The 27,488-nt window shown below is 53.5% G+C and overlaps 6 protein-coding genes across 6 annotated transcripts; 1 reads left to right on the forward strand and 5 right to left on the reverse strand.

Annotated features, from left to right (window-relative positions):
* Positions 1-8,876: 8,876 nt before the first annotated feature.
* Positions 8,877-10,481, reverse strand: BBK36DRAFT_1136136 (methionine adenosyltransferase). The gene is made up of 2 exons (XM_024892876.1): positions 10,349-10,481; positions 8,877-10,248 (listed from the first exon to the last, which is right to left on the reverse strand). The coding sequence occupies exons 1-2, from the start codon at positions 10,394-10,396 to the stop codon at positions 9,121-9,123; spliced, it is 1,176 nt and encodes a 391-aa protein (XP_024747774.1). The 5' UTR covers positions 10,397-10,481; the 3' UTR covers positions 8,877-9,120.
* Positions 10,482-12,187: 1,706 nt separating this feature from the next.
* On the forward strand, positions 12,188-13,553 carry BBK36DRAFT_1161506 (hypothetical protein; the record flags this gene model as incomplete). The annotated part of the gene is made up of 2 exons (XM_024894378.1): positions 12,188-12,235; positions 12,696-13,553. The coding sequence occupies 2 exons, from the start codon at positions 12,188-12,190 to the stop codon at positions 13,551-13,553; spliced, it is 906 nt and encodes a 301-aa protein (XP_024747775.1).
* Positions 13,554-14,040: 487 nt separating this feature from the next.
* BBK36DRAFT_1143273 (hypothetical protein) lies at positions 14,041-14,574 on the reverse strand (the record flags this gene model as incomplete). Its single annotated transcript, XM_024893582.1, has 1 exon — positions 14,041-14,574. One exon carries the CDS (start codon positions 14,572-14,574, stop codon positions 14,041-14,043), a length of 534 nt encoding a protein of 177 aa, XP_024747776.1.
* A 1,397-nt stretch (positions 14,575-15,971) lies between these two features.
* Positions 15,972-18,671, reverse strand: BBK36DRAFT_1171024 (hypothetical protein; the record flags this gene model as incomplete). Its single annotated transcript, XM_024895519.1, has 4 exons — positions 15,972-16,446; positions 16,531-17,000; positions 17,187-17,921; positions 17,988-18,671. The coding sequence occupies 4 exons, from the start codon at positions 18,669-18,671 to the stop codon at positions 15,972-15,974; spliced, it is 2,364 nt and encodes a 787-aa protein (XP_024747777.1).
* Positions 18,672-21,837: 3,166 nt separating this feature from the next.
* BBK36DRAFT_22068 (NAD(P)-binding protein) lies at positions 21,838-22,981 on the reverse strand (the record flags this gene model as incomplete). The annotated part of the gene is made up of 3 exons (XM_024897931.1): positions 21,838-21,933; positions 21,980-22,712; positions 22,779-22,981. The coding sequence occupies 3 exons, from the start codon at positions 22,979-22,981 to the stop codon at positions 21,838-21,840; spliced, it is 1,032 nt and encodes a 343-aa protein (XP_024747778.1).
* A 2,119-nt stretch (positions 22,982-25,100) lies between these two features.
* On the reverse strand, positions 25,101-26,359 carry BBK36DRAFT_1136138 (hypothetical protein; the record flags this gene model as incomplete). The annotated part of the gene is made up of 2 exons (XM_024892877.1): positions 25,992-26,359; positions 25,101-25,929 (listed from the first exon to the last, which is right to left on the reverse strand). Coding segments are annotated over exons 1-2 (865 nt in total), but the record flags the coding sequence as incomplete, so codon positions are not given.
* Positions 26,360-27,488: the final 1,129 nt, after the last annotated feature.

Genomic DNA, 27,488 nt, shown 5'->3' on the forward strand with positions numbered 1-27,488 from the left:
ATGCATGAGATGTGACTGGTATGAGGCATGGCTAGAAGCTACTCCGTCCACCTGGGTTTAGCTGTCTGCAAGGAGGACATGGCAGAGCAAGCCTGCAGCAACGGACTGGACGCTTGGGAACCTGTGCTTGTAAGGGGGGATGTCGTGCCGCCGTGGCTGGAATGCCAGCGTCTGGCTAGCCATCTTGCCCAGCCGCGCAAGTTTTTTCCTTTCCAGTCTTCACCATGCAAGATTGAACGAGCAAGTTGCACAATTCATCAGTCCACAGCCCACAGCGCAGAAACCACAATACTAGCCATGACAGCCCATAACCCCGACCTGGTGCGGTGCAATCGGCGATTGGAAAGCGGCGGCCAACGCTGCGGGCATGCGGCTCGCCGGTCCAGCGTATTGTCTGCCGTATTGTGGCTGCCCTCCTTTTGCATGACAAAGAATTCAATAGGCGGGTGCTTTGTGCTCGATGCGTGTCTCAGTCGATTGAAAGGCTCGGCTTGCGGTGGTGCAGAGAGGAAAGAAAATGAGAGGGAGCCGAAGAGACGAGGGAGGGGGTGCGGCGTCTTAGCCGGCTTTTGGCTTGCTATTGTCCTTTGCTATTGTTGTCCGTATTGACGTCCCGAAGTGGCTTAGCGCCCGCCGTCCCGGGACCCGGCCATTGCGGGGCCAATCGCCGAAGCGGGCGATCTCTCCTTCCCTGGCCTGCCTTTCTGGTGCGCTGTGCTGCCGTCACTTTGCAGCAGCGGAAGGAGTGGGCAAGGGAGTAACGGGAGTGAGGGGAGTGGAAGGAGCGGCTGGGCGTTGGTACTTCCGCTTCCAGTAAGGTTGCTCCTCTTGGTAGCATCGCGGCACAGCAGGAGCGACTGTGGAAGCCCGACGCTGAAGGAAAGAAGTGCGGATGAGCCCAATGACACGAGGAAGCTGCATCATGGCTGGTCCTAGACTCGCGATATCTGGCCGCCTCTTTGTTTCTGTATCAACTTCAAGTGAACCGTCTCCAATCAAATCTTGAAGCGCCTCTTGTAAACCTGGTACGAAGAAACTGTGACCAATCTTTTGCTGCATTGTGCCTCTGTTAGGGAGCAATCCTCCTCATTCCATCATCTTATTCTCCCTGTATTCGACAGTCGGGAACAATAGACCTACCACCGACCACTGTCACCGCACTCTGCGTCCTCCCTTCTTCGCCCCTATCTTTTGTCTTCTTGCCCGCTCATTGCCCTGCACCTCGAATTTGACGACGGACAACTGTCAACTCCCTACGAGTCCAAATCAAGTCATTTCTCCGTCCTCCCCTCGTTTCCAACAACTTGGAAAACCGTTACACCACACCATCTTCTTCAACTTCAGCGCTATTCAGATCGCTAAACTCGAATCGAGTCAAAACTGAGCAAGTTCAGCCACAGTGTCGGCGACTTTCAGCTCCTGCCGCTCGCTTCAGATTTCCAGCGCTCTGGATGCCACCAGCAGGCCGAAGCGATGGTCTCAGGCCGGCTCTTTTCGCCTTGAGCTAGAGATGCCCCCTTATGCGTTTTCTTACTGTTTTGCTCTGTCTTTTTCTTATTATTGCTTTTTCTCTTTTTCTTTGGCTTCAGCCTCCCTTAGCCTCCTGAGCTAATGCGTAACTCCCTCAGGTCACCACAGAGGTGGAAAAGCTTGTCGCTCAACCTCCGGCTGAGTCGAGCTCAGAGCTGACGCATTGCCAGTCGACCAAGAGGTGCCCTGGCTGCTACCATCTACTAGGCCATATTCGAAAAATCTTCTCCTTTATTACAAAGCAAGAATCATGGAGTCGGCAATGTCCCCGTCTCACGTGTGTTTAGATTCAATCAAACTTCAAATCTCCCAGTCCTCCACCCCCGTCATTGTCACTGTCGTGTTTACCACCACTTTGCCCCCATGATTTTTTCCTTCTTTCAGTACACTGTTGCCCCGAATGAGCCAATCGACGATTGGCATACCCAGTTTTCGCATACCTCACTCCTTCTTCCCCCTTGCTTCATGATCCCACATGGAAGAGCACAGAACAATATCACACACTGGTAGGTAAGGAAAGTTGTCTATGTGCTCCGTGGTATGTGGAAACGCAAGAGACAACAGAAATTGTGAATACAATACCATGATTGACGTCTGATCGCTTGACACACTTTGACCAGCATCGAACGATGTGGTTTGCTCATATTGTGCGTTGCAGCTTGAGCCGTTTGTCAAGAATAATCCTGAATATCAGAGATTTGTGGATTTTGAAAGAAAAGGTATTCAATGAATGACGGCTGCCCCGCAATGCTATTCTCCACCACTGTTGTGCCTCTTCCTTTGCTCCGTTGTGATGGCCTGTTGAATGGACAAGGTGGATATGCAAGCGGACAGAGGACCTTGATGACTGTTTGCTTCAGGATTTTCCTCGCTTCCTTCTTTCTTCTTTCTCCATGACCGTTTGCCTTGTGGATTATATTGTCCGATGTTCAAGGTGCAAAGTCTGCCATTGTGTAAGTTTGCTAATTGCAAGCGGTCCAGCAAAGGGTTATACTACCTCGTGTTGTTGGAGCAAGCATGGCCCTAGCGTGGGGTATGAATAGCCTCTTGGTATGGGGCATTTCTCCCCTTTTCCCGTGTGAGAAGAAGAAGAAGGTGACTAAGAGATGGCAAGACTGCTCTTGAAATCTGGCAGCAGCCTCGAGGTTCGTAATCATGGATCGACTGACAAGTGGCAGCTGGTCTTCTCAAGTGTGCATCTACTTACTTACCACCGCTTGATACGAGAGGGTGTTTTCAGACATCAGTTTGAGGGGATGGCGACTGTTGAGGCGGATCACTCAGTATCCAGTCGCGAATAGCATCAGCGTCTCTCCCCAATGTAGGTTGATAGTTGGTCGCTCATTTCTACCACGGCAAGTTGAACGTCAACATGCGATGACAGCAACATCATGCCACCGCCTGCGTCATGATCTGGCGTTCACTCCGGACCCTCTTCCCGGAGCAACGTCTCTTTGACAACAATGAGATCTAGATACTAGCTCTCGGTCAGTGCACTTGTGCATTACATAGCCGCTCTCAGATCTCGAATCGCAACAGTCCTTAGTATTCTTGTCTCACGCACAAGCCCAGCGTCGCCCATTGCCGCTCTCACGGATCGTCGCGGTCGGAAAAATACCCATCGAGCCGTTTGTTTTACGCTTGTTTTATGCTTTGGTTTCGTCTCATTGGTGTCTTCGCTCGCCAATGGGTGAAAAAAGCAAGAGAGACGCAAGGAGTTGCAGTGCACTGGCCACGACGGGGTGTCATTTCTCTTGATCCCGGCTTGCGGGGGCCGCGCACCGCATTTGCCGGGCCGGCGGGATCGAATTTTTTTGTTTTTCCTTCTTTGTTCTCGAAAGCGGCGAATGCTGGATGCACAATGGCGTCTTGAAGGCGTCGTCCTGGTTTGCAAGTTCTCTTGCTCACAGGCACCAGAGCCGCCATACCCAAAGACGGCCACTAGTCTGCGGAAGCACAATACCGACCGGCTGGGACATGATGTCGACATGTGGATGGACAGTCAACGGCAGATGATTTGTTCGGCCGGCAACTCGTCATCATCTTGAGCAGCTTTCAGCCTCATGGTAAGGTTAGTCATCCCCCTATTCACCCATTCACTCCCCATTCTCTCATTCATCCATTCATCTGTCAGTCAATCAAGGCGCTTTTGTCAGCTAGCTGATCCTTATTACTAGTCCCATGCAGTTGGTTGCGCTTGACGCCCCTCCCAGCACCGCAGCCACGGTAAAGCAGACGCACCGTCGTCGGTTGGCCTGGCGCCGGTGCCGCTTAGTCTTGCCGCTAACGAGGTGGCTTGACATGGGAATAGGATACGAACGAGACGAGAGCGAGAATAGACCAGGGACGTGCAGTAAACAAGGGGGGGTGTATCTCATCCGGAGGGCGTGAAGCAGCTCACGTTGACAAGGGATGGCTGTCAAATAAAGCGTCCTACAGAACGCCGTCAACCACAGCTGTGGGATATACCATGATGCCGGACTTCAGCTTGACCCTCCTTGGCTGCAAGACTAATGTACGTACGCGAGGAGATATGGTCCCTCTGCCTGGATGATTGGTGAATGGCTAAACAGAAGAGGGTAGACACAGATGGGGAAGGCTTTTTCTCCAGTCGAGGAGAAGCTCAAGCCAGCCGCCAGCGCATGCAAGTCTACGGGCATTCATGGCCATGACTCAATGCTGAAGGCGAAGCTGAAGCGGTTCAGATATGACGTTACTTTGGAGCGAACAGAGAGCCGCGGGTGAATAGGAGAGACGGCTATTTACGTGTGGAAACTGCAGAACGCACGTCTTCGGAGGTACCGCCTTATAGAGCCGTAGAAAGAGGGAAATCGTGCCGATGGCCTTGGCATGATGGGCTCTCCGGTATGGTGCTTTACGTTATGGGACAGTACCAAGGTGTTTCCCTTCAAAATGGTCTCTTCAACGAAAATTCACTTTGGATGGGATCGTATCAGGAGGGAGGACAAGAGTCTAACTTCAAGGGCTCTCGATTCCGCAGTAGCCGCCCCGGCCGAGCGGGAATCGGCCTGCAAAGATCATTCTCAGTCGGGTTTCGGCCGGGTCGACGAACGAGCCGATCAGCGTTGGTATTGTCTACTCGAGATAGCTTCATTCACCCACTTGAAGGCTGTCACAGATCTGAAACTACGGCCTAGCATCAAGACTGCTCTCAGCCACCTCGGCCTTCTCGCGTCTTTCTTTTGGTCCCTCTCCCTGCACATCCCACTCCTCTGGTCGAGCGCCTTTCCAATGCCCTAGTCTAAACAAAGACGCCATTTCCCGCCGGCTTGGTTTGGATGTGTATACACTCCCATCCCCTACCGATTCTCTGGAGATGGCCAGTTCTAGCTTTTGCCAGCTAAACAACATATGGGTTGCCTGGTAACCCTTTGTGTCTGCCAGCTTCCCAAGCATGGACGCCATCACCACGCGGCGCGGTCCCAGGGATCTGGGGCATCATCGTAATGGACTATTGGTCATGTCTATAAAGAGTAAGTCTTACGCGCCTTCAGATGGCGATTGATGGCTTCACTGAAGAACTCGTGCAAGCCACAGACTAAGCGGAGAGAGAGCTTTTCTACTGGCTACCGACATGGGATTGGGGAGTTTGACTTTTGCGTGTATGTCGTTTCGATGGCTGGCGAGAACCAAATGGCCGGTATTGACACGAGGGCTTCTTGGGTATTCTTAGTTTGGTTTGTTCGGGCTTGATCGTGGTGTATGACGCCTCCATTCGTGGTGAAGTTGAGTGGCTGAGAGACTACTCCTCGCGCTTCGTATACAAAGATGTTGTCTCCAAGAAGAGCATAGTTTGAGCGAAAGGGGTATGGTGGTGGATGAAGAAGAATGGTCCAAGACACGTAGTTTACTGATGGCAAACAGGAGTCGCTTCTCTCAAGCTGAGTCCATCACCGTATGATGTGTGCCGGACTAGGACTGTAAGGGAAGACTTATTAACCACATCAGTTGGGAGAATCCTTCTAGGTATCGTATGAAGGTGGGCTTGGACAAGCCCTTGCGAATCCATAGATATAAGTGGCATAGACTGAGTCATAGAGGCAGTGAATATTTGTGATCAGTGCGGTAGATGGACATGGACCTCAATAGTAACTGAGTAAGCTTGGATTCTTCCGAGAAGCACCTACGTTTATGTCTGTCTGTAGAGATCAAGTTCCAATATTGTAGACGCTCGATATCACCAATAGTGCCGTCTTAAACGCTCAACGTGAGAGTATACCCTGCAGTAGAGGAAATGTTGACGGCCCCCAACTTTGCGGGATACTGGAGGTGTCCATTGAGCTCTCAGCTTTTCTCTACCTTTGGCACCATTCTTACAGATACTCCAGGCTTTGTCGTAATCACAATGATTAGCCACCTGGGCCATGTAACAGATTCGGATGATGTCTGACAAGCAAGATGAAAGAAAACCTTTCTGAGCCACCAGAGTCACGTCCTCCTGAATCGCGAATATGAGGGATTGGCCTCATCTGCAGGCGCATCTATCCATCATTGAATTGTACGAGGTCGGAGTGAAAACTGTCCGATGGCTGGGAACCATCTCCACTGTCCAGCTGCTCGCGAAGGACTTTGCCTCGTCGATACATATATATCCGAACACAGATCTTTGTTTCAAGCATGATATGGAGCAATCGTACGACGGCTTGTCCTCACTAACGATGTCTCTGCCCAGCTACTGATGGTTCATACGATCCCGATAGGGGTTATTCTTGGTGAGAGTCTTCAGAATGAGCTATATCTGTATCCGTGATGTGGTTTCGTTTCTGACACTTGCATCAAACCTCGGTACTTGCATCGATATTGAGGAGAGTCGACCCAACGGCAGGTTGACGATGCCAAAGGCAGGTTGACGATGCCAACGTTGCCTCCCATTGCAGCGTTCAGGTTCTCCACATACCACGGACGGCAAATTCCGGAAAAAGAAAACCTAAACAAATACGGCTACTCTTGACGAGCACTCAACCTCGTCATAACGTGATAGATCCGAGATTCCCTGCATGAACAAGCGACACATACGACATTCAGCTCCTCCCTGCACCAACTCTCTACGGTATTCCTCCTTCCCGACATCCGGAATACATTCTCTATTCTTGAAGCCATTAGCTTGGCATCCACTCAAAGAAACTTTATGATGTCCATACCAACTCCATAAATCATGAGCCCATATATGTTCCAAGTCGTTATGACAGCTCACAACTCCCACAATGCAGATTTCAACCCCGTACTTGACCAAGGTGGAGCATTGGATACACGCAAGAAATCCCGTCACAATGAAAAAGAACAAAAACGAAGAAGAAAAATATTCCACGCAATGACCGGAAAAGGTCATGCTACGGTCACGCCCTCGCGAGCACGGACTGACTTGACATCATGGTCATACTCTTATATAAAGGTGTTCACACGAGCCATTGACCATCCAACAGCCCATGTGCTTTCCTATCCGTGCGCCCTTTCACTCCCCCCTATTCAAACCTCCATGCTTTCATCTATACATACCTTTTTTTTTTTTTCGGCCGGCAGTATCGGGCACGCCCTCCTTGCATCATCATCAAACAACCCTGGCACAAAACATAGCACTGTATATACATACTTACGCCTAATGAGAAAAACCAAAGAGATCATCACCGCAAACTTCTTACGAACCGCCCAATCGGAACTACCTACCCTAACAAGCAAAACAGAGCGTCAATCACTCCATCATCCCTTGCAGATGCTTTGATCTTTTTGCGGCTTGCTTCACGCTGCCTGCCCCCCCCCCCCCCCCCCCCCCGGGACTATTGAAAGTTCAAATGCCAGAGGAAAACTGTCAAAGCAACAAAACCTCCGAAAGCGAGATGAGATCTGAAATGGCATGTGCCGTGCATGCATGCGTGCGTTTGGCATGCCATGCCATGTTGTTTGTCAATGATGTTCAAGGCAGGTAAGGGCATCCGTGCATTTTTTCCAGCTCCGTGGAAGAAACTCCGGACTCCGTGAGTTATTATTCGCACGCAGTATTCCGTGTAGTAGTTGTAATTGCAAAGCTCTAGTAGTCATATCTCACCTCGGAGGATTTCAACAAGGGTACACTAATATTGCCATGTGCGGTGATGCGATGCATGGGGCACTGCAAGATGGAAAGATGGATGCCATATCACTGTACCTTATATCTCACGTAAGCTTCAAGTTTTGTTTCGTCCGATCCTGGTCACTTTCCTCTTCCACTCTTACATCTTTGGATCAGGTTGTAAGATGGGGTAGATAGAACCCCAGAATATCATATACTAAACGGCTACTATTATGAGTCAGTGTGCCCTGCAAGTCCGATCAGAGCATGTTGAAAACAACCGCACACTCAGCTCTTTCTGTCTTCTCATCCACTGCCCATGATAGCGGCATCATGGGAAAAAGAACGACGGCATATCTCATCCATTGCCTCTGTCCCAACCCACTGTCAAGAACAGAAGTAGCACGCCCATACCCATCTTACTCTCACAACTGACTCATCAATCTACCTCTGATCAGACCCCCCCCCCCCCCCCTATTTCCCATCAAGAAGCAAAGCGACAATGCCCTGTTTTCGGCGTATTGTTCCTGATTCGACCTTCTTCAGCTCTTGCTTCTCTTCTGTCGCACAATGTACTACTACTACCAGGTTGTCAAGGTAACTTCGTACGGAGTAATCAAAGCACGCGGTTCATGGACGGTGGATCTCCTCGCTGTAACCCATTCGGCGATTTTTTCTCTTCAGAACTCTTCTCGACAGGGTACGGAGTAAATGTTGCAGTAGGATTCCGATATCGTCGTCTTGGCTGCAGTCAGCGTGAGAATGCTCGGCATGGCTGCGGGATTGTTGGCTGTCGACATCGCCTCTTCTCTCAGATTTTATCAGAACATGATACTGCATCAGTTCGAAGCCGACCAGCTAGAACAAGGCAAAGCAATGGGAAGCAAAACAATCACAAAAGGACCACAAATAGCTTGCCTTGGCATCGGGCTTGTCTATTGCAAGTCTTCTATCTAATAGCAAAAAAACTCTCGACTCTGTGCCCAATAGTCCGGCTTTCTCCTGTTCCAACCCCGACAACTGACTTTGCATGTTCAGCAGCTCGGTCAAGAGAAATCGGGAAGAAAGATGTTGAACTTCTTCTTGGTTCCCGAAAACGCCGGTGTGCAGCTCTTGTTGTATACCCATCATTAGCGTAGCTCATAAGTGTGTGCATGTAACCGTTCCTTTGCAGACGTGACCCTGTTGCTGTCTATGCAAATAATCCCAGACTTTTGTCTTTGTTGAAAGACGCCCCCCGTTGACCCCCCAAAGACCCTTGGTATATGTAAAGATGACAAATACGCATCTTTTTTTTGATCGATGAAAAAAAGAAGAAAATTTACGCCGGAAACCGCCTCGCTTTCCCATAAATCCCAAATGGTGAAAGCCCTCAGGTTTCGTTGAGAACCGTACGCCGCCTTACATGTGCCTGATGAAAAACCGACATGTTTTTTCTTCTGGAAAGAAAACACATCATTTCGTTAAATCAAGATGCAGAGAATTGTTGAATACTCTGCGTGCAAGTAGTCACAGCTGACCGCTTAGAACTTGAGCGGCTTGGGCTGCTCCCAGGTGAAGGACTGGTTGGTGCCGAAGTGGCCGTTCTTGGCAGTCTGGAGGTAGATGGGGCGAGTCAGGTTCAGCTCCTTGACAATGACACCGGGACGCAGGTCAAAGTTGTCGCGGATGATCTTGACAAGCTCGTCGGAAGTCTTCTCCGAGGTGCCGTAGGTGTCGACGTAGATGGACAGGGGCTCGGCAACACCAATGGCGTAGGAGAGCTGGACGAGGGCACGGCGGGCGAGGCCGGCAGCGACCAGGGACTTGGCGATCCATCGGCCGACGTAGGCGGCGGATCGGTCGACCTTGGAGAAGTCCTTGCCGGAGAAGGCACCACCACCGTGGGCACCCCAGCCACCGTAGGTGTCGACGATGATCTTGCGGCCGGTCAGACCGGCGTCACCCTGGGGGCCACCAATGATGAAGAGGCCAGAGGGCTGGATGTGGTAGATGGTCTTGTCATCGAGGTACTTGGCGGGGATGGTGGTCTTGATGATCTTCTCGAGGATCTCCTTGCGGAGCTCCTCGGTGGTGATGTCGGCAGAGTGCTGGGCAGAGACGACGACGGTGTCGACGCGGAGAGGGACCACGGCGCCGTTGTCGTGCTTGTACTCAACGGTGACCTGGGTCTTGGTGTCGGGACGCAGCCAGGGCAGGGTGCCGTCACGGCGAGCAGCAGACATGGCAGCGTTGAGCTTGTGGGCAAGCTGCAGGGTCAGGGGGAAGAGCTCGGGGGTCTCGTCGGTGGCATAGCCGAACATGATACCCTGGTCACCGGCACCGAGGCTCTCGAGGGCCTGGTCGAGGTGGAGACCCTGAGCGATATCAGGCGACTGCTGCTCAATGGCAACCAGCAGGTTGAGCGTCTTGTAGTCGAAGCCCTTGGCGGAGTCATCGTAGCCAATGTCCTTGATGGTGTTGCGGACAATCTTCTGGTAGTCCAGCTTGGCGTTGGTGGTGATCTCACCGAAGACCATGATCATACCAGTCTTGGTGGCCGTCTCGCAAGCAACCTTGGAGAGGGGGTCCTCGGAGAGACAGGCGTCGAGGATGGCATCTGAGACCTGGTCGGCGATCTTGTCGGGGTGACCCTCACCGACAGACTCGGACTGGGAGAGCAAGGTCAGCAGCTGAACAGTCGACTTTTGCGAGGCCCATTGGCAGAGAGAGCTGTTCCAGCGGAGGGAGAGACGAGGAGGGGCTGCTTACGGTGAACAGGAAAGTTCCTGACTTGGAAACGCCGTTGGGAGTAGACATTGTGGCGGTTTATGTGAGGATGGAGGGGTAGATGAAGGTGAGAGAGAGAGACGAATAGAATCAACAAGGCAGAAGAGGACGGACAAATCGCTCGCGATGAGAGATTGGGGGCGACGCGAAAGAGGTGAGCTGGCAGAAAGTGATGAGAAAAGGCTGGAGAGGAAGGAAAAGGGTGAGAGAAAAAATTGGCGATTGCTTGGACTTTTTATTTAGGCCCGACGGTCGGTCGGAGAGGGGCGGCCAAGCACGGCATGGATAAGATAAAACTGGGAGAGGAAAAAAAAATTTAGTACTACTATGGCGATGCGGGTAAAATGCACCAATTGCGCCTCGTATTCGCACCGCGGGGTACAAGGGGTCGCTGCTGGCTCTGCATGTGATGGCAGGTCACCCCGCTTGCCGCGCCGGAGAAAGGAAGACGATACTACGCAGATAGTACTACTTAGATAGAGAGTCCGGAGTCCCTGGCCGTCATGGTTTGTTGTGTTGGGATTTTGCGCGGAGCGAAGCTGGGGGAAGGGATCCGAACAGTGCTGGGGTGTGTCTGTCCTTTCGAACAAATTACCGCAGCCGATGGTGCTGCGAGAAGTCGTCCTAGCAATGATGCGCGCGTTGCGACAAGGTGGTCAATAATATTCCGAACCATCTTGCTCTCTTTCTTCTATTGCCGTCTCTTTCCTTGCACGATTCAATGGCATCTACTAGACGCGAAGTAATAACGAGAATGTACTCTTACGGTAGGACAATGCGAACCCGACAATCCATCATCGTGATAGATTGCCATGTGCCAATTCCACGCAGGATTGGTGTGACTCCTACTCGGAGCCAAACGCGGCGCCAACCAGAAAAGGGCCGCCCAACACGCGTACCTGGGATGGCGTGCGTTAGAGAGCGACCTGTTGCATGAGCCGTCTCGCCCCATGGCAGCCAGGTACCCCTCTATGGCGGCCTACGTAGCATGCGGTGCATGTCAGAAATTGCGCCATCTCACGCCAACCCGCCATTTGCATTTGATGCTGCGCAGCGACTCCTTTGGAAGCCACGGAAGGAGAGGGAGGAAGCCTTAGAAGAAGGTGAGACAACTCCAGGCTCTCCAGGTATCCTGTACCAGCGTTCAAGGTCCTTCTGGCATTCTCACCCGACGCGGAACGCAGCCAATCCAGGCCGCAGGTTGTCCAACTCCGAGTATCGTCTACTGGCCCCAAGTCCTGCGGACCCCGTCTGAATCCCTCGCGGGTCACAGTCACAGCCAGCACCGAGCTTTTTTTTTGCCGCCGACGAATCTGACTGCTGCGCTGCTGCAACGTGCATGTGCTGCGGCCCCCATTCGGGACCTTTTTGGTTTTCTTATTGTCAGGTACCTGTAACTAAGGTACTACCACCTTATCCGACCAGCCCACGGACGGAGGACCCTGACCGTTACAACTTGCAGTTGCCACCAGTACCTTTTTCCCTTTTGGCTCTGGCTCCTTCTCTCTCGTTTTCCTAGAGGGCGGACCCCACTTTGCCCACCTGGTGGTTATCAATCGCGCCAAACCCAAAACGACACAATCAGATGCGAAGGGCCTCGATCTTAGCTCGGTTGGGCCTTGAAGCTTTGTATACGTAATAATTCTTTTCTTTTTTTCTGCAGCGCCAACAATCCCACCAGCACCTCTCTCTCTTCCTACCCAAACAAACCCGGCAAAGACGACCAAACAAGTCGCCGCGATCCTTGCATCACTCGTCAGACGGGTCACACGGTCTCCGAGGGACATATATGGTGTATAAAGCCGCCAGCAACCGCACACCATGAGCAAGTTCGGCGCCATGATCATGGGCCCCGCGGGGGCGGGCAAGGTATGGATGGCATGCTTCTTCTTTTCTCTTGTCTTGTTCAGCATCGTCTTCGTCTTCGTCGTCGTGTCTGCTTTGGCTGAGTGCTTCTAATGCGCGCTTACGCCTGACTGGGGGGGGGAGAAGAATGGGAATGCCTTGATGCTTGGTGGTTCACGAATGCCGATGTCCGACGCTGTGCTGATGCGGATGACGCTGCTGATGCCGATGCTGGTAATCCGTCGTCGCTACGGGGAATCCCTCCGATCCTTATCCCGGCCGGTGAAACACCTAAGCGCAGGGCCTCTTTCGTCTCTTGCTCCAGCAGCGGCGATAAGGACACAGACGCAGTGGATGTTATGACGTGCGATGATGTGCTTTTGCGACAGCTTCTTGCTATTGATATGCCCAGCGCGAACGGCATTGCGAACGGAATTGCTACACCAGAGACGCCAGACAACTGACTTGCGGAAATGTCATCTAGTCCACCTTCTGCGCCGCCCTCATCACCCACCTGCAGCTCAACCGCCGCTCGGCCTTCTACATCAACCTCGACCCCGCCGCCGAGACGTTTGAGCACACGCCCGACCTCGACATCAAGGAGCTCATTTCCCTCCAAGATGCCATGGAGGAGCTGGGCCTGGGGCCCAACGGCGGACTAATCTACTGCTTCGAGTTCCTCATGGAGAACCTGGACTGGCTGACGGAAGCGCTGGACTCGCTCACCGAGGAATACCTCATCATCATCGACATGCCCGGCCAGATCGAGTTGTACACGCACATTCCCATTCTGCCAAGGCTGGTCAAGTTCCTGACGCAGTCTGGCGCTCTCGACATCCGTCTCGCCGCCGTCTACCTCCTCGAGGCTACTTTCGTCGTCGACAGGGCCAAGTATTTCGCCGGTACGCTTAGCGCCATGAGCGCCATGCTCATGCTCGAGATTCCCCACATCAACGTGCTGTCCAAGATGGACCTCATCAAGGACCAGGTCAAGAAGAAGGATCTGAAACGCTTCATCACGCCCGACGTTGCGCTTCTGGATGACGACCCCCTGGAGCGCAGCAGGAGGATAACCGAGGGTCCCGAAGGGGAGGATGACGAATCCGTCCCGCCCGATGACAAGAGCCAGGTGATGAAGGGCGCCAGCTTCCGCCGCCTCAACAGAGCCGTGGCCGGCCTCATCGAGAGCTTCAGCATGGTTAACTACCTGCGGCTGGACGTGACAAACGAGGACAGCGTTGCGGGGATCCTTAGTCACATTGACGACTGTATCCAGTATCACGAAGCGCAGGATCCAAAAGAGCCCGATGACGAGCGTGACTACGACGAAGAGGAGGACTGAACGACAAGGAAAGTTATGCTACGCAAAAAGCAGCACAATGGTTTAGAGGAGATATAATCAGTGGCTTCTCTGGTTGGTAGGAAAAATGCATAGCGACGGCGTTTTGGGTGGTTTAAATAGCAGGGAGAAAAAAAAGTCGTCGGTTTGGCTCCGATTCTCGTAGAAGATTTCGTCGAGCAAACGGATGGAAATGTTTGAAAAAAGAAAAGAAATATCATTTCATTCATGCATCCAAAACAATACAAGTGACGAAGATACCAGTAAAAAGCGTATCGTATCCTTCCAAGGCTTTGACGTAAGTCTCCCATGATTCCCATCGCATCATATACATCCCATACATCATGTCTCGTATCTTGAACGCCATAATCGCCATAATTTTCCTCCTCCTCCTCCTCTCTCGCTCGTCGCCCATCGCTTCCCCCCCTCATCCAGCACATCACGTCCCACGACAAAAAAACCCAGTACTCCATCCCTCCTCCTCCCCCCATCACCGCCTCTGCTCATACAGCCCGCCACCGCTCCTCCTCGCCGAATACTCATCCCACTTCCCACTCGCCTGCTGCCCCTCATACCTCTTATACTCATCCACCCAAACGTCCTTCAACACAGCCACATAACCCGCAACTTTGGCCCCCAGCACAGCCGCATCCCTCGCGCTCTCCACAACCCCCCGATTCCACACCCACGCCGCAAACACCGCGACGAGCGCCCAGAACAGGGCCCGGAACACGAGCCGCGTCCACCAGAGCACCAGCCGGCGCACCCAGTTGAGCACCACGACGGTCGCGACGACCGTGGCCAGCGGCAGGAGCACGTCGAGCGCGGCCTGGTGCGACGACAGCTGCTCGAGCGCGCGGTCGAGCACCGGCTGCACGGCGGGCTGCAGGCGGCGGGCCTGCAGCAGGAGGTGCCGCTTGAGGGCCTGGAGGGGGGACGTCGGGGACAGGATGTGCGTGTCGATGAGGGTGGCGACGGTGGGGGGGAGGAGGGAGGTTAGGAGGTGCGTCGTGGATTCGTCCATGGTTTTTTGTTGATTTTTGTTTGGGGTGGGTTGAATTTTTTGTTTGGAGAGTTGCTTGGTTGGTGTTTGGGGGGTTGTTTTATTCGCTGCGCCGCGCGTTGTGTAATGTTGCGTGTTTCGTCGCTTTTGATCGTCCGCGTTTTCGCTTGTCGGCGCGAAAAGAATGAAGCGCAAGGTCGTTTGTCGATGATTCTGCAGTGTTTTTTTGCTCAGATTCCGACGTCGGACAGCTAAAAGAAGAGTAGGAAGAGAGTAGTAATCGATTTCCCTTCTTCCCCTCCAAGTTTGCTTTGTTATCGATCCAAACAAAAAGGTACCCGCGAACAAAACACACAAAAGGCGCGTCCGGCAGCTTGTGCAACGCGGAAACACCAATAGAATCGGGTTTCGCAGCGTTTCGATCGGATGAATAGGAGCTGAAACGTCCTGGTTGGGTGAGGAAAAGAAGAAAAGGGAATGGAAGTGCTACGGGTATATCATGTGGACGAAACAAAACAAAGTTTCGACAGAGATGGGGGGTGGTGCTGTGGCAGGGGTCTTCTTGCGATAAGATACGGTGCAAGGGCTTGTTTGTGCGTGAATGGGCTTTACTGGGGTAGTAGTAGCACTTTTTTCATGAACAGTTGATGTTGTCATTTTACGGTGTATGTCTGTCAGATAAAGCCAGTTCCTCTCATCACACGTTTTGTACGTATCGTCGTATTGCTGGCCTTCTTCTTCTTCATTCTTCTTCTTGTCCTCTTGCTCTGTACGCAATACTCTAGTACTGCTCGAGGACCCCGCTCTCCTCTATCCAGCCCGCTGCAATGGCGCGAATTTAGCCCGTTTGCATGTGATGCTCTTTGCCGCCCCCGAAGGCCGTCTCTCCACCATTTCCAGTTCTTATTACATACAAGGGGCTCTATCAACCATAACAAAAAACAAGGAAACACTACAGATCGCACAAACTTGTTCAGCACTTATTCTTTTCTATATGCTATCCCAAGTACTTGTGTGAAAAAAGACAGAATTCCTCCCGCCGCTGTCGTGTCATCGTCGCCATTTCATCTCAGCAAAGCAAGGCAAGTCCCCCTCCCCCAAAAGCAAAACAAGAGCAAATCGCTTGACGGACATGTCAGTCTCGCAAAAGTGCCGAAACAAAGGAAAAGCATCAATTACATAAAACTTAGAAAGAAAGAAAAAAGGGGGAATAGAAAGGGGTATCGAAAGGGCAGAGCATCCGCGCCATAGAAAGAAAAGGCGTCGGATGGGCATTAAAATCATAGTTTGTCCACTTCCCCTGCCTCCCACCCATCATTCTGTCTCCCATTATCAGGCAGTACACCTTTCAGCTCAGCTCCTCGTACATATCCTGAGCTGGCATATTCCAAGGCCTCCAGAAAAAAAGTTCCATCTGCTCAAGGAATCTCAACTTCTCCGTCGAGGACGCGTAGGGCCGCCTCGATCCTCCGCTTGTACAGCTCATGGCCACCGGGATGGGTCCCGTCCGCTTCGCCCAACGCCAGCACACACTTGCCCAGGCTTGCCACCACTCGCTCCACTGTCTGCTGGACGTCCTTGGACAGAACCTGAAGCGCCGGTGACTGGCCACCTCGGCCGTTGCTGCTGTTCTGCGAGTAGAGGCTCGAGGCGTCCGTCAACAGCGAGTCTCTAAGTCGCTTGCTGGCCTGATCAGGGGAGCCGCCAGGCGTCAAGATACCGCCGTTAAGCTTGGCCTTGTTGACGAGCGGGAAGCTCCGGTTCGTCCCCACCGAGTCAAATGACGAATACGAGGGTCGGTGCATAGTCTTGATCGAGGCGTTGCTCACGGGCCGAACCATCGACGCCGTGCTGCTCCGCTGATGCGTCCCTTGGGTGGAAGCAGTTCGATCGCTGTCGGCTGAAGAGGCTCGGAATGAGCTCGCGTGTTTGTGACGAGCATCCTTGAACAAATCGGCCGCAGTGTACACCCTGTACCCGGACAGTGCGGTTGAACTGCGACTCACAATCTTCTCGTTGGCCGTGGCAAACGTGTCTACAGAACTGGTCGAGTCCGAACTAGCGCTCCGCTTGTGAGACAACGTTGGGCCGCGAGCGGTTTCCGCCGAGCTCGCCGAGCTCACGCTTTCCGAGCGCAATCGTCGCCCAGCCGCAGGTATGGAAGAGTACAGGAAAGAGTGCTCGTAGTCGAAGACGTCTTCTCGATCCTCGTGAGAGATGGGGCCCTCGAAGGGTTCGTGATACAGCGACTCTTCGCTTTCGCTGCCGTAGCCATCTCGGGGGGACTGGGGGCTCGACTCGGCTTCGGTGTACTCGGTCGCAACGCTCTCGGCCGGTGAAGAGCTGCGAATGCCGTTGACTGTTGCCTGCTGGCTCGTTTCCAGCGGGCTGGCCAGGGCTCGGCCTCTTGGAGTTTCGCTTTCCTCGGGGTCGTCTTCATAATCCTCCTGCGGCTCGGGCGTTTGCGGATACTCGTAGTGCACCCTGACGCCCTCTTCTAATTCTCCCTCTCCTTCTCCGCCTTCTTCCTCTTCCTGCACCAGCATCTCCTCCTCTACCCCCTGCTCCTCCTCCTGGTCCTGGTCCTCCTCCTCCTCCTCCTCCTCCTCCACTTCTTCGATAATCTCAGCCACATGCTCGACTTGCTTCCGATCATGGTCACTATCGCTCGTATCAGTGTTCCCGTAGGAGTACTCATCACTGCTGCTATGGGCAGCATGCGACTCTGCTTGATTCGGGTCCCAGGTGGCATTGGTAAAGGGGCTCGGCATGCGGAGGCTTTGAAGGCTGCGACGCCTCATGCTGTCTGCTTTTGCTTGTTCCTTCAAGCTCGAGATCTTCCCCTTCAAGCCCTTCAGTTGATATTGTAGATCACGCATCTGCGATGCTGAGGCAGACCGAGTCAGTCCCAAGTCGGAAAAGCCCGTCCCCCTCGTGGGACTCGCCAGGGTGGTTGTCCGTGAACCGTTCCACTTCCCGTCTATACCAGCCGCATTTCCGTTTTCGCCCAGCGTCTCCGAACTGTGGTCCAGCTGATAATACTGAAAGTGGCCGTGGGCACCTTGCGCTGACGCGCCGCCCAGACCGTCCATACTTCTAGATGTAGGCAGGGGCCGCCGATAGCCACCGGCAGAACCGAGGGCACTCGCAGAGCGCTGGGGATAGCCCGACAAGTGCTGTGCCCCAGAGGAGGCTCCAAGGGCAGCTCCGTTTCCATTCGTAGCTTTGGAAGGGTTCGTCGGAGAGGGCGTGATTCCCTGCCTGCGAAGGGACGTAGGAGCCCTCGTCGTGGTTGGTGAAGGAGTCGAGGTATCCGACACAGATGAGTAGCTCAAGGTCCTCGCTCGGGTAAGATTGTCCTCCATGTGCTAAACGTTTTGTCAGTTTCCACTCACGTTCATAGGAACGAGCATCATTGCTCATGCTGAGCTTACAGTTAACCTCGCTTTGGCGTTGGCCAAGATCTGCTCTGCCCGCTGGCTCAGGGAAGCTCCGTCATCGCTCAATCTCCTCACGGACATGGGATCGTAGGCGCGCAGGTGGTGTGCGACGGCCGTGCCTTCGACGTAGGCAGACGCCACGCTTTCCTCGTCGTCGCCCTGGAAGATGCTGTCGCCTCCCTGACTGGCAGTGTCGTCAAAGTCGACAAAGGCGCCGCCGTCGTGCGTGCCGACTGTGCTGGTAGAGTCGGTCGACATTCTGCGCTCGCCATGCTTGTGCTGGTGCTGGCGCTGCTGCTGAAGGCGCTGCTGGATGAACTTCTTCCCCGTCGTCAGCGACGACGCTCGAAACGGGCCCTCGTCGCCCGAGCTGTGGGTCGAGCGCTTCGAGGCATTCCGCGAGGGCACACGCCCAACGACGCTCTCCACCTCGGTGACCTCGCCAATGTCCGAAAGCATGGTCCCGTTGCCGTAGATGATGCGCGTGGACAGAGGGTCGGGGTTGGCGTGGAATTCCTGGCCGAACTGGAAGCCGTCCTCGATGTGATGGCCGCTATTCCACAGCGACGGGCCCGTGGACGGCCGGCTGTCGTACGGATCGGGGCCGTCGTAGTCGGGCAGAATCATGTCTGGGTTGGTCAAGGTGGGAGACGCGGGCTGGGGGTACGGAACCGCCATGCCGCGAGCCTCCTGCTGGTTGTCATAGCGATTCGTGGCAATGGACGGCATCGTCACGGCGGCTCAGCGGTGACTGTGGCGAGGCTCGAGAGTCGGGAAAGGCTGCTGCTGCTGCTGCTTCGGCTGTGCTCGTCTGGTCCCCTTTGCTCTCTTTATCCTTGCGAGCTCCGGGGCAAGGCAGATGCGGAAACCCAGCGGTCCAAGCGCCCAACAAGTTGCATCCAGAGGACGGAAAAAGCGGTAACGGAGAAGAGAGCCAAAGGGCTGTCGCTCGAGCGTATTATCGTTGCTTTGTAGTTGTATCTGCGAGAGAAGTGGGAAGAGAAAGGGCGAGAAACGACAGCAAGGAGCGTGGGATATTCAAAACTCTGCGAGATCGATCGGGCGCGCCACGAGACAAGAAAGGAGCGACAGTGGATCGGGCGACAGGATTTCGGGGAAAGGCTTCAAGAGCCTGGGGTACGAGTAAATTAAACCAGGTATCAAATCAGGATCGCTTGTTTTCTGCGGATCGCAGCAGCCGAGGCGAGCACAGCGGAAGAAGGCACAGCAGAAGTATCGAGAGGAACAGATGATGGGGGAGGGCGGGAAAAGAGGACAAAGTGTGAGTGCGGAAACAGAACAAGTCGAGGCTGTCCGAAGACAGCAGAAAACTGCGCTTCTTGGCTGGCCACCGGCTTCGTGGCTCGGGCCGCCTTACAGGTTGATGATTGAGTGATTGTGCCTGGATCAGAGCATGAGCATGCACCAAGTCTTCGCAGGTACTCGCAGGTACTCGACGCGGACGAGGCAGCGAAGCCGCAAGAGGACACTCGGGGAGGGAGATTGGGTGGAACAGGGGCAACAGGGCCTCTCCTAGGGCGATTTAGCGCGGCGGACCCGGGCCCAAGGCGGCTAGGCTGGGGGCCGGATGCGCAGCCTCTACACGGCGGTACTTGCTGGGCGAAGGCGTGGGTGTCCAATCAGGAGGCGCCGGCGCTGCGCTTGCGCTTCATGCGTGGAAATTGATGATCTCTGCCAAACAACACGACGATGGTGATGCTGATGGCGAGAGAGCACGCGCATTGCCGGAGGTCCTGGTTTCAAGCAAGCAAGCAAGCAAGCTAGCCAAGCATTGCCCGCACTGGATGAGACTGCCATGTGTTTTTTTCTTGGTTCGTGTCTCAGCAACAGCGCCTCGTGCCATTGGCAGCGGAGATATTACGAGACACCATCAAGGGTCAGCCTTGGCCTCGACCCAACGGATGCAACGACTTGCTCACAAAGGCTGCTTGTATCTAGTAGTCGGACGGGTGCATGCGCGTGATGCCGGCTGCAGGCGGCCGGTTAATATAAACTACCTACCTAAGCAACATCCGCCCCCATATCACGACATGCATACATGCAGACAGACGGACATGCTTGTCACTCCGGATTCGCAACACTACCTCATAAGTACCGCCAGGTCTGAATGGAGGTTTGACGCCACCAACAGTCACCGCAGTCCATCTCATTCATTCGTACATCCGAAATAGCATCGAATGTGATGCGGCGTGCGGTTTACGGTGACAGGTCGTCCTCGATACCACCTTTGGTTAGGTCACCCGGCGCACGAGCGCAAAGTCCCCAAGAGCCACGGGCCCTCATCAGCAACCCGAGTAGTAAGGTAGTAATACCAAGAGTCAAGACATCCGTGGTCCGCCCGCTTGTAATACAAACAACCACATAACCTCCCGTTGCCGTCCGCCTACCTACCCTTCTCCTCACACTTACACGCCTTACCTTACCTACAACTAGTAGCAACCTCTACTTCACTGGTGACACGATAACCCTGTAGCACCTAGAATGATACTGAAGAATCACGATACTACAAACAAACCTACCTACCTACTACATAAGGTACAGCCTGCCCCTCCTCGTATCAAGCTGTATTACTGTGCCCTCAGTCAATGCGGGTGGAGGGCTGCATAATCTTACCCGGACGCTCGTAATCTCTCTGCTTCTTCTTCTTCTTCTTTTTTTTTTCCGGGTCCCCGTTTTACTTTCGTCTTTTCGCTGCCCTGCTCTGCTCTAGTAATACCTACTCTGCTCTTCCCGTATTATGTATGTCTCCTCCCACCACCCACAACCCCGGCAATCGACCTGCTAGCCACTTTTCGAGTTGCGGTACCTGAATTTTGTGTCTCCACTGGTGCCTGAGCTGACAAGGGGACTCGTCACTTCTGAATGCCTCGGTGCGGGAGCGGGTGTTTGTTTTGAGATGCGATTGGCCCTTGATGCCAATCTATCGTGTCCCGATGGTTGCTGCTGTACGAAGTAGTACTACGTACCTACTACTTACTACTTGCAAGGACCTGAGCCTGCACGGGGTAGAGAGTACATATCTGCAGGTACCTAAGCAGGGCAGTGTTATTGCTCCGCAAGCAAGGATCAAACAACAAAGGCAGGAAAAAACAAGACACAGAACAAAACTCACGAGACATCACAAGCAGATACGGTACAGCAACAGCCGACCCTTTGTCAACACGCTTCATAACAACACCAAACTTCTTCCGCAGTCCCATGTCGTCTCCGTATGTATCTTTGTCACGCGAAAAGTTTTGATTGCCGTTACTAGTATTCGTTTGCAGCGCCGCGTCACTTCATCATCTCGCTCCACCCCACACACTGTTTTTTTTACCTTCTGCAAGAGGCCTCTCATCTTTTCTATTGAAATCTGCTCTTGTGACGCATCGCGTGTGGTAACTCATAGTACCCCGGCATCGGGCTCTTGAAAAAGCGCCCGTGAAAGTTTTTTCAGCCTCGTGACGTGAAGCCAGATGCACTGAGTGGGATTTCAAAGAATGGTACAGATGCTTGCAGTACTTCTTATAGGTTCTTGTGTGCGATGCTTCCAACTGTTCTATGGAGATCTTGACTTTATCGAATGCCTTGTCGCCTCTTTTTAAGTTTCCCTTCAAAATCTTCCGCAAATCCTTGTACAAAATAATATCCAGCTTGCCTCGGAGTGTGGACCGAGATCGACTAGCCATGTTTGTTCTGTTTTGTTTTATCTTTCTGCCCCGGAGGATCAAACAATGCGAGCCCCCTGCATAGCTTGTTTGATGTTGTTAAAACGTAATCAAAAGGAGATAGAAAACAAGTTTGGTCTCTTCTATGACCGCTGTCTTGGACCTGTCGGAACGGCTCAATCGTCGGCAAAGGCTTCGGTCCGGGCCTGGATGGTGTTCTTATCCGCGCTCTCCTTGGAAGGGCGGTTCGCAACCAGACGCTGTTCAATTAGCTGCCAAATTCCACTTCGATTCCGATAAGAGAGCAAATAGACTTACAACAAGGTTCCGCAGCAAAACGGCGATTGTGACCTTTCCGACGGACGGCACATAGATGGACGCCTTGTCCTTGACGGCAACTCCGTCAAAGTTCTTGTAAGAGGAAAAGTTGATGCACACGGCACCGTCCCTGATGAGCTCCGTCGGCACCTTGAAGGATTCGCTGGGCACTCCTCCAATGATGACGTCGCTCAAGGGCAGGCACTGCTCCAGGCCCCAGCCCTCCTTGTCCTCGACCTGGTGGCGGGGCTTCTTGATTCCCTGCCCTCGGGTGAAGAGCTGCACGCCGGTGATATCGACCGAGTAGACCGTGGCACCATCGTTGGCCAGCAGAGCCGCGAGAGGGCGGCCGTTGACCTCGGACCGGTTGATGACGGTAATGGTCTTGCCAAACAGCCGGTTGCCGTAGGCGAGGATCGGGTTGTAGATCTGCAGATGCTCGAGGATCTTGACCACGGCCAAGGGGGTGCAGGGCAGAATGGACTTCTTCTTGTTCTCGGGAGGATCCAGGAATCGGATGTTGTAGTACATGTTGTGCAGGTAGATGTGGCGCAATCCCTCGACGTCCTTGGACAGGTCAACCGTCTCCTGGACGTACTTGTCCTTGGTGGGGTTCCCCGGGAAGATGGGGTAGTAGACGATGATTCCGTCGACGGCATCGTCCTCGTTGGCCTTCATAATCTCTTCCTCGACGGTCTCCTTGTCGACGACGCGGAGCTCAAAGTTGAACCCACTTTGAAGATGGTTGTCAGTACTCAGTACCACTTGTTGTAGGAGAATTCGACATGGTTTTCCTCACTTTTCCTCGCACGTCTTCTTGGACCACTCGGCATATTTGACGGCGGCAGGGTCGTCGTTCGCAAGGAAGGCCACCAGGGTCGGGGCAGGGCTGCCGGCGTCCTGGACCTTGGCGAGGGTGTCCTTGACCTCTTGCAGCAGCTTCTTGGCGATAGTTTCAGCCGTGATGACCTTGCAGGTCTTGGGAGCTTCTTGGGACGACATGGCGAGTCTACTGTAGAAACCAATTGCTACGGTCAGTATACTGTAGAGTAACTTGCGCAGCCTTTGGAGAACTGCTCACCTCGGGCGGGATGCACAGCAGATGAAGGAGACGTTATGTGACTCTTTTGACCCCACCAAAAGTCGGAGTTGGAAAAGAATGCGACCCTTATGACATCAGCGCAACAGGCTCCATGCATGCAGGACCAATCGAACAGGCGCTCATACAGAGGAGAAATGTCCAATGGACTTTTGCAAGATTTTGCAATCAAGACGGGCGATGGGCGGCGCTCGAGAGACGGAACAACTCTGCTCGAGAGGCTGTCATTGTGTCTCGCCAACATGTGAGAGAGAGAGGGAAAAAAAAAATCGAGGCTTCTGCTCCGTCAGTCGGCGCTCACTGCCCCTCTTGCCGGTTACGGCTTAGTGCCGAGGATCATTCTTGGGGCTTTGAAGACGACCAAAATTGAAGCTATTGGAGCTCACGAATACATACTGATAGATAACCAACGACAAAAGCCAGGCGGTTGACTCTACGCTTGGCCGTCAGGGTACACTTGGCTTGAATGAAATGCCTCAGAGATATTGGGGTCACCAAGCTACGATCACTTTCGTAATATAGATACGATGTACTCATTCAGGCTTGTGGAGAGATGGAGCCTGATGGAGACGAACACGCGGGGCATCTCCAAGCATTCCAGTCCCTCCACCAGCCCATTGTTTGTCATCCGATGTGTCGTCTTGCTGTAAGACAAATCATCTTTTCTCATCAGGCTGAGTGACCTATTCGTCTGTATGTACAAAGAACTCCATAGGATGTTATCAATCGTGATCTCGCCAGATTTCACCTGGTGTCCCCCCTCTCATTGCGTTTCAACGTAGCTTAGGTATTTAGAGCTACGGCACTCGCACTGCCTTCTCAAAGTTGGCAAAAAGGTACTACCCAAGGCGTCGACTCAATAGATTGAATTTTGATATATGATCAAGTAGAGCTAGCGCCTGACGGCCTGGCATGGTTCCAGTTGAAGATAGGCTACCTACATACTCTTTGGCCTAGTGACGAGGTGTATCCTAACCCCCTTCATTGCTCTCTTCCATCACGAGGCACACTCTCAGCCCGAATGACATCTGACACTCTTCCTCCAACACATGTTGTATATATCACTATTCACTGTCTATTATTGCTATTCACATATTTCCCCGTATGCGTAAATTGCATGCAGACGAAATGTCATGTCCACGTGAATCCCAAATTAGAACTGGCAATAAGCACACCGGCATCAGACACAAAGCCACGATCCACACAAACAAGGCAAACCCAGCAATCCAGCCTCACACCAAAGCCTCACCTAAATTAAGCAACATACATATTTTCCAAAGCAGAAAAAGGATTCAAATAAGGTGTATCTTCTTTTTTTTCTTTCACTCAAGACAAAAATAAGTCCATACGTTCTATTCTCGCCCCCCTTTCTACAACGTCGCCATTTCAACCCTTCAATGCGCACAGCTCCAGCCTTAAACCACATAGGGCAGGTCAGTACTCATCAAAAGGGGGATGACCAAGTACCAGTACTAGATGGAGAACTCGGAAGAATTAGAAGCAAGGGAGAATAAGGTAGCACTCCCTTTGCACTGTGAGACATGTCTCCCTCACCACACTACCAACAACCTAGCTAGTAGTAGTAACTTAACTACCGTACTGTAGAAATCTACTACTAGTTCAAGTGATTTCCCACATCTTCAGCAAAAAGCGTATATGTCTCAACATCGTGCGTCATGAGCACCGTCTGCAGATCAATTGCCAAACTTGAACCCATCTTTCCCAACCCCCCCATGTTCACGCGTTTTAGTCCAGCGGCTCCCCATGTCTCATCACCGGGGGGAGAGAAAATGATCGTCGCTTACAGCCGCCCTGGGAAATCCAGATTGGCATCGACGGACGTCATTGGTCCATGCCGTCCGGAATTGAGATGATCGCAGCAAAGAGTCGGCGGTTTCCCCAAAACTTACGAGACCGCATGATCGTGAATCATTATCAATTAAGAAGAAACCAAATCTATTGACACGCAGGCGCAAAATATCCTACAATGAAAACGACATGGTTCCGTGAAAAAAACAGACGTCGTGCCCCGCGCTTTATAATCTAGATAGATTCATTCCGGAACCAATCTTCTTCTCCTTTTCCAAGCAAATAGAAAATATGTGCAAACTGTAAAGTAAACCAAGTCTGGCGTCAAACCACAAGCCGGTTAAGAAAGATCCCCAAGCCCAAAATTACATCTTCAGCATCTCATCATCTCCCGCTTACAGAGCAAAGTAAGCAACGACCAGAGAGGCAACCAGGGCCAGGGAGCTGCCGCCGACGCGAGCACCGGCGCTGGTGGGCAGAGGGGGCAGAGCAGAGACGGCAGGGCTGGAGGGAGCAGAGGGAGCGGCCGCAACAGTGCTGGGCACGGTCTGGCCGGGAGGAACGTAGACGGGAGAGCTGACAGGAGGAATAGGCAGGCGGGTGGCACTCTGGAGAGTGCTGGGCGCGCTGAGAGTGGGAGGAGCAATGGTGGAGTTGCGGCAGGGCACGGTGGTGGTGGCGTTCAGGACGACGGTGACATCAGTGACGGCCGGGGGAGGAGAGTAGACGGGCGTGGTGACAACGGGAGCCTCGCTGCTGGACTGGCTGGCCAGAGTGACCGTCTTGACACCGGTGGAGGTGGTGACGGTGGTAGTGTCCGCGGGAGGGAGGTTGCCGTAGCTGCCAGAGGTGGAGGTCTTGGCAGGAGCAGCGGGAGTAGAAGAGCTGGACTGGACCTCAGCCGCCTTGATGTGGAAGGGGTTGGAGTACTGGAAGACGTTGGGGTCGCTCTCGAGGCGGAAGATGAAGCCGTAGAAGTTCTGGCCGGCAACGGCAGAGTCAACGTTCCAGGTGAAGCTCTTGGCGCTGTTCTTGACACCGGCTGTTGGGCTCAGTTAGCGACTGACATGAGAATCTCAATGAATGAAGAGGGCTCAAACTCACTGGCAATGGTGGCCAGGATCTGCTGGGTGGCCTGGGTAGGGCCACCGATCAGCTCGATGGAGACGGTGCCAGCGGCGTACTTGGCGGGAGCAGACCACTCGATGGTGAGGGCCTGGCCGGCAGCGATGACCTCGTTGGGGCTAGGGTTGGTGATGGCGTCGAAGTCGGCGGTCTGGGCGAGGGCCGAGGCGACCATGGCCAGGAAGGCAGAGGCAGACAGAGTGAACTTCATCTTGGCGGTTGGTTTGTTTGGTTTGGTTTTTTTAGATACTTGGATTTTCGAAAGGAGAAGGAAGGACTGAAGAAGGTTAAAAATAAAAAAGAGTGTGGGTTGTCGTAGAAAGACAAAGGAATGACTGGCGGGCAAAGGCTGGAAAGGAGCGTTATGCGGCTGAGCCTGGCGTGAGGGTGAGGAAGAAGCAGAAGCAGAGGCAGAAGGCGGGTGTGGGAGTTGGGGGAGAGGTCGGATAATAAGCACGAGCACTGCGAGCGTTTCATGAGCGACCAGGCAGCCGCACGCATCCACTCTGCTGCTCGACTACCTCCTACAGCAGGTGCTATAGCCGGATCCCTGCTCTCTGGCCTGGGGCTTGCTCTGCTCAGTGCCTGAGGTGCCAGCCAGGCGGGCACGGTGCTGACCAAGTACAGGTACTCGTACGGGCATCAATCTCATGCGTTGACGGGGTCCAGGCTTGCTCTCGTACGAAGAAGCAAAACCACGGATCCCGGCGGACGGGTTAGGCGAGCTGTGCGTGGGTGGATGCGAGGCGTTTAGGCGCGTGGACTGGCCGAGCCCCTACTGGAGGCCGAGACGAGATTTTGCGCACGAACTGGATGATGAAGCGCCTGTTTCATTTTTTGCTCATCGCATGGCAGCAACAAGGAGAGGGAAAAGATGTGATATTTTGCTGCTCAACATGACAACTGCAGCATATGGCAGTACACTGGTCACTTGCTCTCTTCGGCCCTGTGTGCAGCCATCGTGAGGTTGCCGTCAACACCAGAGCGCACTCGTACCAGTACAACCACCTGCGCCGGTGCAACCAGGGCTAAGGGGGGCATTGCTCGCTGGAGCCCGCCCTCTCAAGCGCTCTGTTAGGCTCTGTCGCGGCCAGACGGAGCTGCGACTAGCAGCACGTTTACCTTATTAGCTGGAGAGCTCGCGATAGTACCTCCGCCATCGCACGACGACACCACCGCGCGCGAGTACCTGCGCTATCGCTGTCCGCCGATGCCTGGTCCCTGTTCCTGTTCCTGGATCCTGTTCCTGCAGACGAACCACGTCCACATATCTGCAGCCCGAGGCCCGGCCAGAGCGGGGGCGGCCAGCCGTCAGGGGCAAAAAAGCAAATTGCGCCGCGGGCTGGCGCCGCTGATTGGCTGCTAGCGGATGAGGTGCAGACAGGGCTGAGCCAGGTTATTTCATGGTACGAACTTTGTGCGATGAGAGGGAACTTTGCAGCAGCTGCAACTCTGGTAATACTAGCTGGCCTCGTC

This window comes from Trichoderma citrinoviride, assembly GCF_003025115.1.
Source record: "Trichoderma citrinoviride strain TUCIM 6016 unplaced genomic scaffold BBK36scaffold_11, whole genome shotgun sequence".
In the NCBI taxonomy this organism is placed as follows: domain Eukaryota; kingdom Fungi; phylum Ascomycota; class Sordariomycetes; order Hypocreales; family Hypocreaceae; genus Trichoderma; species Trichoderma citrinoviride.